Source organism: Ceratotherium simum, chromosome 16 (assembly GCF_057802395.1).
Source record: "Ceratotherium simum simum isolate JZ-2026a chromosome 16, ASM5780239v1, whole genome shotgun sequence".
Lineage (NCBI taxonomy): Eukaryota > Metazoa > Chordata > Mammalia > Perissodactyla > Rhinocerotidae > Ceratotherium > Ceratotherium simum.
In genome coordinates this window covers 25,526,144-25,546,110 of record NC_141915.1, presented here as the reverse complement: position 1 = coordinate 25,546,110, position 19,967 = coordinate 25,526,144, and the positions used below count along the sequence as shown (strand labels likewise).

At 42.3% G+C, this 19,967-nt stretch overlaps 1 protein-coding gene across 11 annotated transcripts in view; it reads right to left on the bottom strand.

Moving 5' to 3' along the window:
- Nucleotides 1-19,967, bottom strand: part of ACACA (acetyl-CoA carboxylase alpha) — a 281,626-nt gene that overhangs the window by 12,802 nt on the left and 248,857 nt on the right. For all 11 annotated transcript variants that reach the window (XM_087440845.1, XM_087440847.1, XM_087440846.1 and 8 more), the window contains 3 exons: nt 13,897-14,074; nt 11,998-12,110; nt 279-433 (listed from right to left, as the gene is read on the bottom strand). In XM_087440845.1, the coding sequence (XP_087296971.1) occupies nt 279-433; nt 11,998-12,110; nt 13,897-14,074 (446 nt within the window). The remainder of the gene's footprint in view (nt 1-278; nt 434-11,997; nt 12,111-13,896; nt 14,075-19,967) is intronic.

Genomic DNA, 19,967 nt, shown 5'->3' with positions numbered 1-19,967 from the left:
CCCCAATGGAGGCACATGTGACTCAGTTTCCCACCAGTAAAATGGAGCTTGCCTCCTGAGGAGTCCATGGTAACCTAAATCGTAAGTTGTTTTAGGATGATGATGGATACAGAGAAAGGGAAAAGTCTCTCGACAAAAACTGAAAATGGTTTGAGATCTGCATAAGCTGTTTTGATCCAGCCCTAACAGCTCCTTGCTTGTGAGCCTGTGTGCATGAGACATACACCTGCTCGCTCGAGGGTGTCCAAAAAGTCAGAAGTGGCAACCACTGTACTTACGTTAATAATACCCTTCTCCTGCATCCGGCCTGGTGTGTCGTGCAAGTCAGCAAACTGTACGGCTATCTGATGGTAAATGGGAATTAGGAATTCTTCCCGCTCTTTCAACTTGTTTTCCAGCTCCTTCCGCTCAGCTGTGCTTAGCTCTGGGGTGCCTGCAATTAAATAAACCTGACTGTCACACTCTGTGGTGACCAGGAATTTCTCTGCTGAGAAACAGCCCCCTCCCCCGTGACCTGGCTCTCCATTGTCTTTACCACCTCTTTGCTGAGTAATTGGACTCCGCGAGATGCCACACCTGTCCTTACCTTGCCACAGGGAGCCCACATGTCCTCCTTTCCCTGTAGAGGTCACAACTATGAAAGCAGCCATGGGACTGAGTCCCTCTCCCTAGGCCTCTCCCTGAGCATGTGCAAACAACCACCTGGGGCCTGTCTCTCTCATCATTTCACGGACTGACAGCCAGGCCCCTCCTTTCTCATGAAGGACACCACACCCATGCCCTGCTGACCAGCATCAGAGAGGCTGGAGTATTCCAAGTGTGGATACGGTAGGAGAGCATCCCCTATGCTTCCGAGCACGAACCAGCAGCTCCTTTCCTCATGTCCACACCGGTTACCCACCTAACTTGATAAGGATCCAAATGACTCCTAAAATTGTAAACTGCTTTACTCTACAGCTTCTAATCTCAGCTTTGGATACTCTTAACCTGCAACTAGTAGAATCCAATCTAATTAGAGCCAGATCCATGTGTCTCATGCTAGATCAGTGGATTAGCCAGCCCCTAGTCTCCCACCTGAGCTGCTACTGCCAGAGCCAACCCCTTACGGCAGTGACAAAGACATTCTAGTTCTTGGGCTAAAGAAAAGAAAGAGGAAAAAAGAAAAAGGCAGTTCACAAACCCCATGTAGATCACTGAGCTTATAAAGCACACAATATCCTCACTTAACAGATAGGAGCCTTTGGAACTCCTTATAACAAGGAGGACCACCCCCCCCCCCAACACCCTGCCAGTCAATAGTGTCCCAGTAGAGATGCTGCTATGTTGTGCTTTTCCTCCTAATTACTCTTAGAATGGGACTTGCGATCAATATTGAAAATTTAGCTGCCTGCCTAGTAAGGAGGAGTAAGTCTAAGGGAAGGAGCAATAGGTGACAGTCCCTGGTGTTGGGGACAACCTGAAGTGCTTTGTCACCAAAGCTGACAAATAAATACATGACCACAGGTGATGGGATGCAGAAGAGAAAGGTCTATTTCAAGCATGTTTGTCTGGGAACAGGCCTTGCCTTTTATGCCACTATGAATCATATGCCATAAACAGCCTTGGGCTGCTGAGTGAGCCATAAGTATTATACATAAACACATGTTAATAGAACAGGGATGTAACTTGAGTACCTAGTTTCATTTTTATGAGGTTTTTGGATGCCCAACTCCACCTCTTTTTTTATTATTATTTTTAAACCCATCACTACTTTAAAACTGAGGAAGAGTGCTGAAGGCCATCTTTTCTTGGGCTCTCTCATAGAAGGCAATCACTGACCTATCGCTTTGTGCCCCTGACACCTCAGCAGCATGACAGCACTGGGCCCCACACTACGGGGTAAGATAAAGGCCCATTCATTCTAGTGTGGATCTGCCTAGACTGATGGGAGGAGGGCCGACTGGTTTCTTCTGAGATGAGACTGTCTCAGTTATAACACCCTGGACAGGGAAGCAAACATTTTTCCTTCTCCAGTAAAAGTAACCAAGACTCCCTGGAGAAATGGTTGATTCTAGGGCTGAATATAAGGAAAAATATAAGATGAGCCTGGAACATATTGTCACAAAAAGCAAGGAAGCACTCAAAAAATGATTGGGACATGTTAAAAGGACACAGGACCAGTTCGAAGGTGTTTCCACTGGCCAAATCTGGGATAATTTGAGCATCAGATTTATCAAAATAGGATAATGATATTTATTATAGAGAGAATATTTATGGAATGAAGTAAGAACCTGTGAGTCCATTCCAATATAAATAATTAAAAGGGGGAGAAGGGAAGGAAAAGCTCTCCCTTCTAGAATAACAATTAATAGACGTAGAAGGAATGATGGAATTAGAAAATCACCATTTTATCACCATCACAGTAATTGACTCTGCCAAGAATTATCAATGGATACTAAAACCAGTGGGTGAAAGCTGATGAGGAACAGGATATTTACATAGTCGGAAAATATCTCCTTACAAATTACTTATTAATTACAAAAGAGAAAATGGTAACATTATAGTGGATTAACCTACTGAACAAAACCGTAAACAAGTAATCAAAGTTACCATCACCAAGAACAGGACAAAGTGACATCATGTGCCTCCTGATATGAATGTCCTGAGAAGGACATAACATCACTTTTGCAATATTCCTGCCAAAAATGCATAATCTGAATCTAACCATGGGGAAATATAAGACAAACCCAAATTGAGGAATATGCTATAAAAACGTGGCCTGTACTCTTCAAAAAAAAAGTCAAGATCATGAAAGACAAGGAAAGGCCAAAGAATTATTCCAGATTAAAGAAGACTAAAAATATTTGACAACAAATTGCAAATGTGTGGTCTGGGATTAGATCTCAGATCTGGACTCCCCCAAAAAAGCTATAAAGGACACTATTGGGACAGTTGGTAAAGTTTTAATATGAATCATGGATTAGACAGTATTGTATCAGCGTTATAGTTTCTGATTTTGATAAATGTATCGTGGTTATGTAAGAGAAAGTCTGTGTTCTTAGAAACATACACTAAATATTTATGGATAAACGAGCATGATGTCCACAGATTACTCTCAAATGGTTCCAAGAAAACGTGTATGTGTGGAGCGAGAGAGAGAGCGAGAGAGCACATGCATACGAACATGCAGAAATGATAAAGCAAATGGGACAAGATGTTAACAATAGGTGAATGTGAGAAGAGGGCATCAGAAGTCCTTTGTACTATTCTTAGATCTTTTCTGCGAAATTATATCAAAAGAAAGTTAAAAAAATAAGCCAAACTAAAAAAAATGTTTTTCCTGGCTCCCCAGTACACACCATCAATAATCAAAGCTAATATTTACAGGGCACTGGGCACTATTCTCAGTGCTTTATATCTATTACCTCGTTTAATCCTTACAAGCTTATGAGGTTGGTATTCTTTTTTTTTTTTTTCAGTTACTTTATTGAGATCATAATGGTTTATAACTGTGTAATTTCCGATGTACATTATTATTTGTCAATTTCTGAATAGACCTCAGCGTGCTCACCACCAGTAGACTAATTTTTGTCCTCATCTTACAGGTGAGGAAACTGGGGCACTGAGAATTTGTGTAACTTAGCAAGGTCACAAAGCTAGAAAGGGGCAGAGCCAGGACTCAAGTGCAGCAGCGAGGCTCCCGAACACTATGTTACGTTGTCTCTTCCTGCTTACTTGGGGCAGAGGACAAGTGCTTCAGCAGTAGGATCATTTTAATTTCAGAAAAGGCTAAATGATGATGGCAGATTCCTGGCTGATAAAGCTGAAGTTCCATCTTAGTCCCATTCCACAACCGAGACCAAGACGATATCTCCAATAATTCCCATTCTGTAGGTCAGACCCAAGATTTAAGGGTAGCTTCTCCTGTTATTGTGAGACCAAGAACTAACACAACAGTAGGTAAAATCACAGCCCTGCTGGGGGGCAAGGGATGGCAGGACTGTGGATATGGCTGAATAGGGAGTTCCAGAACCTTCCAACATTCTGTCTCTGCGTAAACAACCGACATATGCACCACATACCATTTATTGGGCAATTTACTATGTGCCAGGCACCACACTCAACGCTTTCAGGATCACAGAGCTCCTAAGTCACCGTGCACAATTCAGACCTAGGTCTGGTCAGCTATTAACACTGCTACCAAGCTGAATACCTCCATGTTACTGAGCACTTTCCAAGTTGCTTCACATACATCATCTGTAATCCTTGTAAGACCCAACCTTACAGACAGGGTATCTATTTTACAAATGAGAAAACCAAGGATCTGAAATGTAAAGTGACTTGCCCAATGGCATCCAGCTCTTAAGTAGCAAAGTCAGGATTTACACTTGGATCTGGCTGTCTCCAAAGCCTGTGTTCCTCCACATTAAATGGTACTGAAGGTAGCCAAGCAGGTGTCCTGGCAGTGGCCAGAGAAGAGAGTTGGTCCATTCTGTTAGAGAAGAGTTAAGAGCACGGCTCAGCATTGGGTGCAGGGATGGGGATGGGGTTGGGGAGAGATGGGGACGGGTGGTAGGGGTGGTGGAGGGACTTATGGACTTAGGAGCAGAGCACTCTGGGAACAAGGCCTTAGCTTTACCAAGTTGGAGAGATAGCCGAAGCTGGCTCCTGGACTAAGAAAGGTCTTGTCCACCCAATCAAGCTATTCTAGAGCTTTGAAAGAATAACAAAATAAACACTGGCCCTCCTGAGACTAGGAAGATCATTTCCCCGAATGCCGCCTTGTTTGATTCCTTCAGTGATGCCTCCGATCACAGTTCAAGACTTACCTCAAAAAAGCGTCAAAGCAAGGAAAAGACAGAAATAGAGAACATATGTATTTTTAAATGCACATGAGAAAGCCAAGGATTTGTGTGCTTTGTTTTAAGGGGGGGAAGAAAAACGGTTTTCTAAATTTTGTTTTCTAAAAATAAAAGGCTGCTCTTAAGCTAGTTAGACCCTTGTGTAGCACACCGAGGGCCCCTCTCTCCTTGTACAGCAAAGCAGCCAGGCCCGGTAATGATTTAGGGGAGATTAACAAATATGTCAATGTCTATTTTCTGCTTAATTTAAAAGCGGCGTCTATAAAGATTTTTGACTTCTGAACCCTGTTCTCCTGAAAGAAAGAAGGTAAGAATGAGGAGGGGGATAAAGAGTGATTATCCTATCATTGATCGTTTGTCAGGAGCATTTCTTATTCACTGGACTATTGTAAAAAGCTGAGCTCTCGATCAATCCTGTAAGCTCCCTGTACAATTAAATATCTTGGAATGGTTTTCTTTCTTTTCTAGCCAGATTGCAGGGCCTCAGGGTTTTTAGGAAAGCAAGTCGGTGTGTGTGCGCGTGTGTGAGTGTGTTTAAGAATATGCTACACAGAGAAAAGTCATTCTTTTCTAGAATCCCACTTTAGGAAAAGGCTGAAATAGGGGAAGAAAGGTAGGTTACTACCATCGCTTCCTTCCCCAAATAAAAAGTCCCCAAGAAATCCTAAAAATCCAACCTTATAATTAAAAAATTTTAATGTAAAGAGTTAAATACAGAAGAGGTATTACTAGTCTCATCAAATAAGAGCTGACATTGAGATGTTACCATGTGCCAAGAGGATTGTTTAAGTACTTTTCATCTCATTTAATCCTCACAACAACCCTAAAAGATCACTACCTCACAGATGAGGAAACTGAGGCACAAAAAAGTGAAGTAACTTATCCAAGGCCACAAAAATAGGAAATGGTGGAGCTGGGATTAGGGCTCAGGCAGTCTGGCTTCAGAGCCCAGGCTCTTTAAATGAAACAAGTTCAACTGACCCACAAGTGTCCATGGGGCAGCAGCCTGTCCAGTGTTCCCAGGGCCAGGACATAATGAAAAGCCACATCTCTCCTCCACGGGGTCAAAGGTGAAGAGAAGCTTCCGGGGAGACAGCTGATTTCTGCAGCAAGAGGTGTTGTGTACCCAGCCATGACACTCAGGGAGGGCAGGAGGAGGAGCCTTACCCTGTGGATGAGCAGACCGCACCCTACGGAGGAGGATTTGGGGGAGGGTGAGACCTTCAAAGCTTAGAATAAAAACCAGACTGATATGTGGAAATTCTCTGCTCAGCCAAAGGCACTAGGTGACCTTGCAGAAACCTCTTTTCTTTTCTGAGCTCAGTTTCTCACTTATGTAACAGCAACCCTAATCTGGCAAACAGGAAAAATGTTTTATAAAAGAATATGATATTAAAGTTTTCTCTTAAGAAAGCAATTTGCTTTGATTGGTTAAATACTTACGCAGCTAAAGAAAAGGACTAGACCACCTGCCCCACTAAGCTCCTGAAAAACCTCAGATACAAGAACACACACCATACCTCAACCTTGAGACTGAAAAATCAGCATAAAAAAGACTGGAATCCTATTAAGATTCAGAAGTACAAACACAAGTAGCTGTTTAAAAGATCTATGTAATCACAGTTTCTATGCTGAAAGAAATTTCTCTATAAAGACAGTAAGACAGGGTGAAAAAAAACCCTGCAAAACTATTTCTGTATCCATAACAGGTATGCCTTTCTATACACAAAAGCATTCTTGAAAAACTCTGTAAATCAGATCCTGTTTTAAATGCCTTAAGGGAGCTATTTAGAAGGAACCCTGCAGTGAATCCTTTGGTAAAGCAAATAATCCTTTTGTAATGGGAATAATTTCTCTCAATGTATCTAGTTTTTTTTAAAATCCTATTTTCATATATCTGCTTTTCTTCAAAGGGGGCCATACCTATCTAAATACAACTGCATTTGCATATTGATTTTAACAGCAATCCTCTCAAGGGATGTTTAACCCTAAGGTTCCTTGCAATGGTGTTAGTGTTCTGCTGTTCATATTTTAAAAAATCATTACAGTAAACCCAGAGATTTCCAAATAGGAATAAAAAATTATATTACTCCCCCTGCAGCCCTGTCCCCTGTGCCCCCATGCAAACATCCCACAAAAAGAGTCAGGAAACAGCACAGAATTCTCTGAATTCTAGTGGCAATAAGCCTCACAGTCTTGACTATTTTCCTTCCCCTAAGCTGCTCTCTAGGGTCTGGCAGGTCGAGGAACAGGGATCTGGGTCAGCTGGGGCCAAGTGGGGAATAGGGTCTCTCAGTCATATTCTGATGACAGCCTTCAGCAGGCAGAAGCTCAAGTTCAGGCTAACAAAGTGCCTGCCAGGTCTCTCCAGCCTGACAGAATTGTGAATCACTGCTTCCTGGGAAGAGGCAAGCCCAGGTGCTTTTATTAATACAGAGTAATGGATCAGACCAAAACGACCCCTTCTCCTTCCCAAAAGATGTTTTCACTATTGCACTAAATTGCATCAAGCCAAAGGGCTTCTGAATCACTGTGATGAGGTGGGTTTTAAGCTGTTGCTAACTTAAGGGAGATCCCATAATCTCTACCTTCATGATGGAAAACCTTATGTTATTTCTCATTGGTCTACCTACCACAGAGCCCAGTGCCTGAGTGGCCACAGCACCAGTGAGGATATTCCAGGTACAACAGGTGAGAGGGCCAGAAGCCACTTCCCAGGCACGGGTATTGGAAGTTCTTTCTTTCCTAGTCTCAACTTTCCAGGTAAGGACACTGCTTTCTGCCTCAAACAAGCAACTCTGGCTCTTCTCAGCTTACAACATCTTGAACATGGACACAAGAGATGGAAGAACACACACAGCTCAGATACTTTGATCACCTCTGCCAGAAAAGCAGCTTAACCCCTGAATCCCCTTAATCCAAGGAAGTGTCCTTTTCCTGTCATCCTGGCTGCTAAAGAGAAGGCCTGGGAGGAAGGCATTCTCAAAGATTTTTACAGACACATTTATCCTCACCTGCAGCCACAATACTCCATCTGCACCCAGGGTGCCTTGGGCTAGAAGGCATGCTGCGTGCTGGGTAGGCCTGGAAGGGCCAGCAGCAGTGCTCAGCCAGGGCTGCCTCTGCCTGTGTCAGACCATCACTCCCAGAGCATGCTCCGTGAGGGCACAGCCGAGGTGCTGCATGGCAGGCTGCCCAGCTGCCTGGGAACAGGGCCATGGCCAAGATGTGTGTCTGGAGCAGAATAAAGTTCCACTAAGTGGTTCCTTTGCCCGGGTACTCTTTGTATTGAGGGTGAGGGACAATGGGGAACTCACAATTGCTTCACACTAGGGCTGGACAGTTCTCTATCTAAATTGATTTGTCACTTCCCTCTGAACACAAGAGGAGGGTAAGGATCCAGGAGGGGACCTCAGGTCACAGCACTCAAGAGACCAGGCTAGGAGGCCGTCCCGCTCCATAGTCACTCTCCCTGCTCCTGGCCCTGTGAGGAGGTAGAAGGACGCCAGAGAGACACAAAGAGGCCTTGGAGGGCTGGGGCTCTATTTCCAGAGAAGGAATTTAATTTCCTTAAGGCAACCAAAATGGTAGGATATTATCCTCCCTGCCCGGACTCTACCGAGCTCTAGTTCTGAGAATCCAGGGGCAGAACTGGTCCAGCAATGCAAGACTCTGGTATTGGGGCTTAACATCACATTTCTTTCTGGGGTAATTCTTCCCTTTACCTCTGTCAGGAATCAGCGTAGGTATCATTTTCCTACTCTCGGTCGCAATCACAGAACTGCAAACCAGTAACGCATCACCTCTCACCCAGACTACATAAAATGACAAAAGATCATTTTAAAAAATAAAAACTATGAAAGAGATGAAGTTACCTGTTCAGAAATTAAATTTTACTCATTATCCTTAGAGAATAAACAGCAGTTATGTTTTGTTTGTTTGTTTATTTATTTATTTATTTATTTTTTGTGAGGAAGATCAGCCCTGAGCTACCATCTACTGCCAATCTTCCTCCTTTTTTTCCCCAAAGCCCCAGTAGATAGTTGTACGTCATAGCTGCACATCCTTCTAGTTGCTGTATGTGGGACGCGGCCTCAGCATGGCCGGAGAAGCGGTGCGTCGGCGCGTGCCCGGGATCCAAACCCGGGCCGCCAGTAGCGGAGCGCGCGCACTTAACCGCCAAGGCCGGCCCTGCAGTTATGTTTTGAACACAGTGAATCTGTTGTGCACTGGTTTGTCTAAGTGATCTGACAGCATGCTCCCCAGTGCAGAGGCTGATTGGGAAAGAGATTGGGAACCCAAGATAACCTCCACTCCTACAGGCTTTCTCCTAAATCACATTTTTCTCAGTGGAATTGGCTTTAGATCACAAAGGGAAAGAATTCTTGTTTAATTTTGATCAGGCTCAGTATTCAGCTGAGGTAAAATCTGAGGAAATCTTAAGAAAAGCAGAACACGGGGAACCAGAATTCCATCTGGGCTCTGACATACATTATTAACTTTGTATCTTGGATGATTTACCTAACTCCTCTTTTTGCCTCAATCTCCCAATCTGGAAAATAAGGTCATTTTCACCCACTTTGTGAAGAAGCATTTCGGCAGTCTTTGGTTCTAGGCATTGAGAAAGGAGCCAAAAGCTAATGTGAACCCAAAAAGAGCTGGGTTCAGAGCATGTTCTGTTACATCCCTGCTGATCTGTTGTGTCACAAACACGCCTGGGTGTATGTGTATGATCTCCCTGAGAGATGCAAACGCCTGAGGGACAAGACCACCGCTGTTTCTTTCACATTTCCTTTCCTATACCACTTGCTCTGAAAGTGGACCTCAGCCACAGAGAATGCCTGATACCAAACGTGGCATCTACTTCTTCTAATGATTAAGACGGAAAGGAAATGATGCCAATCCCCATGTGTGAAAAATGCTTCACAGATTCAAAGCAAATGCACATTCATCTGATCCTCACAGTAGCTAGGTGGGGGTGTTATCCCCACTTTTTAGATGAAGAAACTGATATTTAGAGAAGTTAAACGGTTTATCTGCACCAACATAACCAAGACTTGTACAGTTATTTTATTCCAGATCCACTGCTCATGTTCCCAAGCTGCCCTGGGCCAGAGCCTGTTTCACATGAGCAGACTAAGGATTCTTTCTCTAGTGCCATTTTGGTCAAGGTTAAATAAATATGGTTTTGTTCAGTGCAGATAGGAAATTGATAATGAGATGATTTGTAACAAATGATTAAACAACCATCACTCGGGAGTCTCCTCCCTCTCCCCTTCCTGTGTTTGAAAAGTTAAAAGGTGCTGGGTGAAGGTGGGAGTGGTATCACTTTCCTTCAAGAGACACAAGCTTCAGGGCTACACCCCTCACCATCCAGTTGTTCTGCAAACAGATGTCACAGAGGATCCCTCTTCCTACCACCCAGTTACTCTGAAGGGATGATAACAGCCATTGGGGGGTTAAAAGGAGGCAGTGAACCCCCAGTTAATGAGTAGGAATTCAGCAGGCAGTGTAAGATAAATGGAGCTCTCTCTGCTTCTGCTGGAGTCAGCATGAACTGCGGCCCTGCGGCTTGTTTGTGGCAAATGGAGTGCGCGAAATATCAAAGGGCAGTGATCCAGAAGAAGACCGACTTTGACAAATTTTAAATTGGCCAGAAAGAAAACCAGCAAAAAAGAAAAAAAAAGGAAAAAAAAAAAGAAAATTATGCAATTCGCAGTGTCCTGCAATTGTGGCATTGCTGCCTTTGTACAGAATTAGTGGTAAAAACAGCAGCAACGATCGCCGGATGCTGAGAGCAATTATGAGCCATCTAAGTGAGATGCTTATCAGCGGCTGAAGCTTTCAGGGCTCTTTCTCTGTACAGTTGTGAGTAACTTGATCTTGAGCTGCAGTTACTTTAATTAAAGTGTATGGGGTTGGTCAGAAGTAATTATCCTCTTTGGAGAAGAAAGAGAAAAAACCCACAACAATTCTGGGTGGCAATAGATTTCAGAAACAAGTCTGCCAATTTCTTGTTGTATGTGTGCACTTTCCATAAAAGGATCAGGCTGTGGTGGGTTAGAGTTATTGGTGGTTGTTACCTAATGGCAAACAATGGGACACAAACTAGGTTTATTGTAACCCAAGTCACTGTGTTTGGCAGGCAACCTGGCTCAGGGTTCTAAACGCCAGGATGGGCAGTCTCTACAGTGCAGACAAACACTCAGAAGTTCTTGTGTCTCTAGATGGTGAGGATAAGAAGAGTCTACAAATGGTACTTTATTAATTAAATTACTATTTGGAACATAAATGAGCTAGCATTTCTCTTTTTTACGCCTTCCATTCACCGAGTTTCACTACCTTTTAAAGACAATCTCTCTGTTCCTTTAGAAAAACAAAACCAAGACAAACCAGCAAACAAAAGAGCCTCAAGCAATTATCTTTACTAACATAGCAAAGCACTCCATGGGAGACCTTGGCAGAAAATTAGTGTTTTAAAAGAATCTGAAATTCATTCAGACTCTGGACTCAACACAGGGCTCCCACAGTTCAGTCCTATGTTCCAATTGCAAGTACCTTCCAAAAGCTCCAAAAACAAATGAGCAATGGAGTAATGGCTGGAAGCATCCAGCGCAGAGGCTCCCAAGGCAATGGCTGCTGCAGCCTCTGTTTGGAAGCACACAGTGCACAGTCTTTACTTCCATTTCTCCAGCTCAGGATGGCCCCAGAATGCCGCCTGGGTAGTCTCCAGCTTTTCTATCCCACGATACTGACACTCACATCCCTCAGAAATGAGGCAGGCTTGTTAAGAGACAAGCAGAGACAGGACATTTAAGTCTAGCATATTCTCTGCCTGACTAGCCTGCCTCCAACAGCAACTTCTAGCTAATCACTCTTTACAAGGACATCCACAAGCCTAGAAAGATGGGCTATTTGAACTATAAGGAAATATCAGAAGAAAAATCAGGTGACTTTTGCTTTTTAGGGCCCACTTTCCCTCCTATTATACACACTATTTCATTCTACCAGGGTTCTTACCATACAGAGGACAGTAAATAAAGATTATCATGAATCTGATCAAATGCTTCAGTGCCTCCTCCCCTGGCCTATGAATGCACTCATTACAAATCAGCTGAACGGCTCATTGATTTGCCAGGAGGACAAGCAGACATACCCAATCGCTCAGCCAAGCGGATGTAGACTGGGTCCACCCGACGCATGGTTTTTACCAGATCCTTTCTGCGGAATTTGATTTCTACTGTCCCTTCTGGCTCCAGAACTGAGCCCCTGGATCAGAGAGAAAGAAAAGAAAACAAAACAAAATAAAAATAGAGGTACTTTAAAGGAAGGAGACAACAGAATGAGGCCAGTTACAATTTGTGGACCAGTAAATAGCTTCATTATGGTTTTGCCCACCCATCGTTCACAGAAGTAACCCCAGGGAGAAAAGCAGACGCCAGAGAAGTGTCTAAGTGAGGTACGAGAAAGGCCTGGCAAAAAGCAATTAAAATAATTCTCATTACTACACCAGTCTACTTCCATGTCAGAGGGAGAAGAATACAGATTCCACCCCCTATAGTTGATAAGGGTAACAGGAATCCATTATTTTCCAGAAAAAAAAATGATGATGTAGGCACAGTGGCAGGGGAACAACCTCCAGCACCTAGGCCATACAGAAAGAGGTCGATACTCGTCAGTCCTACACATAGCTGTCAGTCTGCCAGGAGGACTTAGACACACTAGGCTGGGCCAAGCAGTAGAGAAAACGTTCTGCCTACTGCTGGAAAGTGAAAGGTCTCAGGGCTACTTCTAGTGCATACTAATGATGTTCTGTTACCAGGAACTTTACCCTAAATACCCAAAAAGTTTTTAAAAATAGACTTTTACATTTTTAAAAAATTATAGCTAATGCTTACTATGTGCATGGTATTGTTCTAAACGCTTACATATCAATCTTCACAACAATCTTACGCCCAGTCTACCTCCACTATGAGGTAAGGGACTATTATCCCCATTTTACAGCTGAGGAAACTAAGGTACAGGAAGTTAAGAGACTTGTCCAAGTCTAACAAGTGACAGAGTTGGATTTGAAACCAGACAGTCTTGTTCCAAAGTCTGCAGAGGAATTGTCTCTGATCTGATATCAGATCAGGGGCTAGATTAGGACTTAAAATTAATAAATTCCTAAGTATAGAATGCTAACCTAGTGATTTGATAATAAAACTACTGGGCTCTACTAAGCAGATTTTGAAGTAGGAGGCTGAAATTTTTGGGAAAAGAGAGACACAGGTGCTCTAATAAAACGACTGGATACAGGAATTGGCATGGAAAATGTCAAGGAAATATGACGTGAAATTTACCTACTTTGGAAAGAGCTGAAAACAGATTATGAAAGGAAGCTGGATTAGATCTGTTTTACTTAAGTATTTTCAGGTACCACCTCCCAACAAAAGCCTGGGACTTTCTCTTGCAGTACTTTGGGTGCTGCAAACACAGTTGTTGTCCAAGTTTCCTAGAATGCCAGAGACGCTGGACTCTGAGGGAGAAGCTTTGGTCTGGAATCACAGAATGCAGGTGCTGTGGGGCACCTCAATGACCCCTCAGTTTGTTCTATAGACAAGGAGAAGCAGCCAGGGAGAGTAAGTTCCAAGTTCCTCACTAGTCAGTGGCAGAGCTGGGTTAAGACCTCAGAACTCCAGACTAATAATTTAGTCCTTCCACGCTAACTAGCTTTAAGCTCCCTCTGCCACACACCTAAGAAAGAGATAGTGAATAGGCATGTCTGAACAACAAATAGGAGGAGAGAATCTCTCTGAGTTTGGGGGTGACTGGTTTAGAGGACTTCGTGATACAAGAGTCTGGGGTGAGGGATCACACTGAGAAAGCCTGACCCCAGCCTGGTTTCCTTCTCATGCCAGCAGACACTACTTAGAAAGCCTATTTTTCTGACTTTGAAGCCCTCTGGGAATGGACAGATTCAAATAAAGTTCTCTTGGGGTAATGTTCTCCAGGAGGAAACCAACAGCTAGAGGATCCCTAGAGGCAGTGAATGGAAATAAGGAAGGAGCGCTACCTGCTTTCTCGGTCAGCGTACATCTCCATGTGCCGGGGATTGATGGTGGGGTCAATCACCACCCAGGAGCCACCCCGAAGCTCCGCCTGGGGAGGAATGTAAACCATCACAGGCTGAGAGCACTCCCGTAAGCCATCCACGATGTAAGCACCAAACTTCAGCATTTGGTCGTACATATCTATGGAGAACGAGACAAATTAGAAATCACAGCTTCCAAACATTGTTCACATCATGGCACACACAGAAAATAATATTTATATGGCACACTCTGCCTCGATGAGGCGGCTGCTCAAGGCAGAGGTGACAGGTATGGGGGTTCAAGACTCCAGGGGATCTTCAAAAGCACAAGAGAAGTACACCGTCTTTCATAAGATACAGTGTGCAGGCCCTATGGATTGCACATCCATTTTATATCCTCCCTGAATTTCTGTACTCAGGTTTCACCACATTAATTCATACTTGCTCTACAAACGTTGAGTATTTTTCACGTCAATATGTGATCTCTCTCACTACATTAAGTTTTCTGAAGAAAGGAACTATTCAAGCTCTTTTCAATTCTTCTCAGGATACTTAGCATATGATAAGCTCTTAAAATGTGCAGCTAATAGAAATGGATCCTTCAAAAATTTTATCTTCAAAAACTGCATCTTCCTCTTTGTATCCCCAGTGTCCTGTCCAGTGCCTGGAACATAGTTAGTCCTCAATAGGTGTCTGCTGAATGAATGAATGAATGAATGAGCACATAAATACTTTGGAAAGAACATAAAAAGAAAGAAAAACAAATTAATTCTTTAACAGTTGCATTTTCATCAGGGTATCAATGAGAAAAAAATTTTCAATGCTTATGTGTTTATTGGAAATTTCACATAGCCACATAAAAAGAGGAACTACCTCTTCATTCTGCTAAAGAGTATACTTTGTAATCCCGCCAAGGCCAGGAGAAGCCTGAAGAAAAGGGACTCCTGATGCATAAATGAAGCAAGTTCTTGGAAAGCAGCATCAGTTATTTATTTCCCAACAATTTATGACTTCTTCCCATTTCCTAGCTCACTGAAGTCTAAACATTGCTAAAGTTTTAGGTTCATGATTCCAGAAGTTTAATGAGTATTTCAGTGGAACTACAATGGATCCTTTCTAAACACCAAATAACAGGTTCAACTGTGTTCAAACTTTCCTATCAAAGAGAAGATCTCAATTTGGAATAAATCAATTCTGGAAATCCAAAGCAAAGAAGCATTTTTCAGTAAGTTAAGAGCAAACCAAATAGAAAATGTTTTCATTGTAGTTACTGACAAATTAAACTGCCACCTTCTCCAAAGTAAAAATGGCCTTATATATACAAACCATCAGTGAGCACAGTTCACTGCAAGGCAGATGCCTTTCTCCATTGCCCCAACCTGGCTGGTCTGTGAAGACTTCAGAAATTCTAAAAATTCAGAGGTTGCTCCAGGAAAAACGTGCTACTCTACGTGGAATGTGTATGGTCACATACTCTGCATATATGATCAGAGCAAAGACATTTATTCCTTTGGGAGGAAAGCAAAGACCAAAAAAATTTACTGCTAATTACACAACTGCTGTATGAAGAGCAGGGAATAAAGGACTTTAAGCGCTTTACACTAATTCTGTGGTTATGAAAATAATTGCTCAGTTCAAATTATTTTAACTAAATTAATTCTTTAGTGGATATTTCAACCAGTGGTACATAATAAAATAATTGTGTAATTAGTACATCTTTCAGTGCTCCAAGAGTACAGTCTCAGAACAAGTAACAGAAAGGAGTGGTCCTCAACAATATCACGCACAGAGAAGAAATGCGAGGCACAGATAAAAGGAGAATATAAAATAGCAGAAAACAGTACAAAAAAAGTCATTCGACACAAAAAAGAAAAAAGTTAGAGGTAAATGAAGACAAAGTTTCCAGCTTCTTCACTCACTTCTGTTTATTAAAGACATATCTACATCAAAATCTATCTGTGTACTCTCTATGATTAACAGACCCAGCTTCCAAAAAGAAGGGGACTTTATTTAAAATGTAGTTCCATTTATTTAATTTAAAAAAACTTGATTTCATAGTACATGCAAACAGTGTGTTTGGGATAAAGTCAAGTATGTGTGTGTTTTATTTTTGTGGAATGGACTTTGATCCCTCTTTTTCATCATCACAGGTAGCTTACTGCCTACCAGGGGGTGTGATGACATACACATACATACAAATCACTGAATCATCAGAAAAAATCATCTTCTTATACTGAAGTTGCAGAGGAGTAAACTGAGGCTTAGTTAAGTAATTGAGTAAGTGGCAGAGATAAGACTTGAACCCAGATCTTTTTGGCTCTAGAGTCCACATTCTACTACCTCATTCTTAACTCATCATTCTTATTGCTAGGAAAGAGCATGAGGCTGAGGTAATCTTTCCAGCATCTAATACAATGACTGAGTAAAATAAAAACCAAAAAAGAGACTTGAATAAATGATTGACTATTTCTAAATTTTGCCTCGATTTTTGGTATGCAGAGAAATGTTAAAAAGTATACTGATGATGCTACCAGCTAAGGCTTGGAGCTGATGGCCAAACAACTATCTTCAGGCTCCGTGAGTAGAAAGACCACGAGTAGAAAAGGGGCATCAAGCTTCATTAAAGCTGACAAGCTTAGGACTGAAAACAATGCCTCCATCTAACCTGGAACACCAAGAGACCCCAATCCAACCACCAAAACACCCAAAAAGCAACAAAAGCTATTCAAATATAAACAAACACACCCACACACAAACTCCACAAACAACATGCTCATTCTAAATCATAGCTGCCCCAAACCACACATTTTGAAAGGCAGGTCGAAGCACTTGGCAACAATCAGACACACATTTGTCTGAAATCCCTTCACAGCTAAGAAACATAGCAAAACCACAGCCAAGAGTAGCAGGGGAGGGGCCTCCCAGGGTTTAGGCCAGAAATCAGTCTAAGGAATTTTTAAGCTATGCCTATGCTGACTGTCAATTCTCAGGCCCTGAGAAATGCAGCTGGGAATGGAAAATACTGATAGGTTCTTCATCGAAGAGGCGGGAGCTTGGAGCTTTCTAAGCATTCTGAGCAAGGCACATCTGCATGAATGGTGATCACACAGTGTGTTCTCAGCACCCAGGCACCACCCCTGCCTAGGGCCTTCATTGTCACACAACATGGATAAACCGTGGCAGCCATGTGTACCAAGCAAGGGAGCTGTGTGGTACAATGCCCCATCTCGAAACTGGAACAGATCTCATTGGCTTGAGGCGAGATTATCGGTGAGAAGCTGAAGGTAAACATTAGGCATACACACACTGCATACATGTAATGTTTCTTGTGAGCTCATTATGACCGGCCGACTCTGTATTTCTACATCCAAGTAATCAGAGACTTTAAAATAGACTTTCATTCCAGTTAAAGTTTTCAATAAATGTTTTTTTATTGTTATTTATAACCTGTCCCAGGAAAAAATAATAAGTATAACATGAAAAGCCAACTGAGAGTGACCCTGTAGCACCAGCAGTGAGGCAGCTTAATATCACTGGGATTTGCATCCTATCAAGCTATTCATGCTGAGGCTGGGACCCTGGTGCTAATTTCTAGTAAATTTCACGCTTGATGTCTCCCTGTTGTGGGTCATTGCCGGTTCGTCTAAATAAACTGCTTCCAAATGGCTCTTCCATCTAAATATTCAGCCAGTTTTTATAATTTAATTTTGCATTATGCTGAATAGCCTTCCGGCCAGATAGAGCTCATTGGAAAAAAAGCACCAATACCATCTTGACATGCTTTTATTTATTTATTTATATTTTTACTGCTCGAATTAGACCTCCTAGGCCGACTAGTAAAGAGTTTTTTTTTCCCTCCACTAATGTCAATTTTCAGCATAGCAAGAGCTGTCTCTAATCTTTTCCTACTCATTACACACAATTTTGGAGTCATTTTACCCACAGTGCAGTTGGCTCCTGGCTGTGTGTTTGTGTGCACTGAGGGATGGCATAATTGTTTATTTTCCCTCCCTGCATAATCCCCAGCCAGTACTGAAACCAAAACTGCAAACATCTCCCCAAGGGATATGGAATGACTCTCAGTTTAGGTCCCTTTACATGAGATAATATGTAGGAAATGTCCTGACCTGCACGTAAATATGAAAGGCGGATGTTCCTTCACTTCCTTTCGCACTGACTGATCTCTATCTTCCTGAAAGCTTACTTGCCTTAAGTGATGTGTAAACGGATGCAGCAGCACCAAAATTCAGAAGCCAGAGCTGGCCTTAGTCTGTATCAGGCCAATAACTCATTTTTGACTAGAGGCAGGGGGAAGGGAAAATGGGGAGTTATTGTTTAATGGGTACAGACTTTATGTTGGGGATGATGAAAAAGTTTTGGTTATATATAGTGGTGATGGTTCCACAACATTGTAAATGCATTTAATGCTGCTGAATTATACACTTACAAATGTTTAAAATGATAAATATTATGTTATGTATATTTTGCCACAATAAAAAAAACAACTCATTTCTGAGCTCTTGAAGTTTCTTGTCACAATAACCAAAGACAACCCCAAAGCAGAGGGGAGGTAGGTAGATAATAACTTTCTCTGGGAACCTAGATATTCTATTCTAGGCATATTCTAGTAGAACTGGTTCTGGTCCTAGGCTCTAAAATCAGCCAACTGTGCTATAGGAAGTCAGACAGACCTGTGTTCCTATCCCAACTCTGTCATTTTTTAGCTAAATGATCTTGGGAAATTTACTTAACCTAAGTCTCAATTTATGTAAATTGCAGATAATAATATAACCTACCCCTTAGAGGTGCTTGTTGTGATGATTATGTAAGATAATGCATGTAAAATGGTTAGCACAGTTTCTAGTGAAAAGAGCTCAATGAATCTTAATTGTTGTGGTTCTTACTGTTTCAGGGCTAGCAGCCAACCTGGGCCTGAGCCAAAATTTGTAGCAGAATTGAAGCTTTTCCTACAAGCAGCACATGGCAAACTTTTCAACTCTGAACTCAATGAGGACAAAATAGCCCGGCTGACTTACTCCTACGTAATGTCAGGAAGAGTGAATTCTCAATGGCCCCGCAGAAGAGAGGTAACTAAGGAGCAATACCATTGCATTCTCTCCTAAGTCTTAATATAAATCTTATAGCCAAGGAATTTGGGATCAAGTGAAATCTTTTTTTTTTTTTTGTGAGGAAGATCAGCCCTGAGCTAACATCCATGCCAATCCTTTTTTTTTTTTTTCCTGAGGAAGACTGGCCCTGGGCTAACATCTGTGCCCATCTTCCTCCACTTGACATGGGACGCCGCCACAGCATGGCTTGGCAAATGGTGCCTCAGTGCGCACCCGGGATCCGAACCCGGGCCGCCAGCAGTGGAGCACACGCACTTAATGGCTACACCACGGGGCCGGCCCCCTGATCAAGTGAAATCTGATGCTAAATGAACCTCATATATATACATGAAAGGGCTTTTAGCCCCTTCCTCCAAAAAAAACTTCAGTATAGTATCATCCTCTCTTGAGCACTGTGGTATTTTGTTTATACATTATGGCTTTATCATTCTGCCCAAGACATTTTTCTTGACTCATTGAGGCAATGTCTGTTTTTGACTTACTTTTGTTTTCTCTGAAGTAGCTGCCATAGTTCCTTGCACATAGGAACTCAATAAAAATGTGTAGGATTGACTTGCTTAACCTATACTCTCAATATCTCATGGTATTTCCACTGATTTATTATCTGGTCAAAAAATAATTCACCTAGATAGTCTAAGAAAGTATACAAACATTAATTTGCACGTATAGTCCAAGTCAAGTGTAAAATGTGGTAGTTCTCCAGCAAAATGGGCAAAGGGGAACTTTTCAAATAAAAAAACAAAAAATCACCCTAGTCGTCTACATTTTGCCAGAGAGGCCTGGCCATACAGGGCTTTTCGTTGCCAGGAAAGAGAAAGTTGTTGGCATAAGGCTCTCTCCACACATAGCTGATGATCTATAAAAGGGTAACTTCCCCAGGCTTTTCCTCCCTCAGAGCTAGAGATGTTCCTGACCAAGCTATTT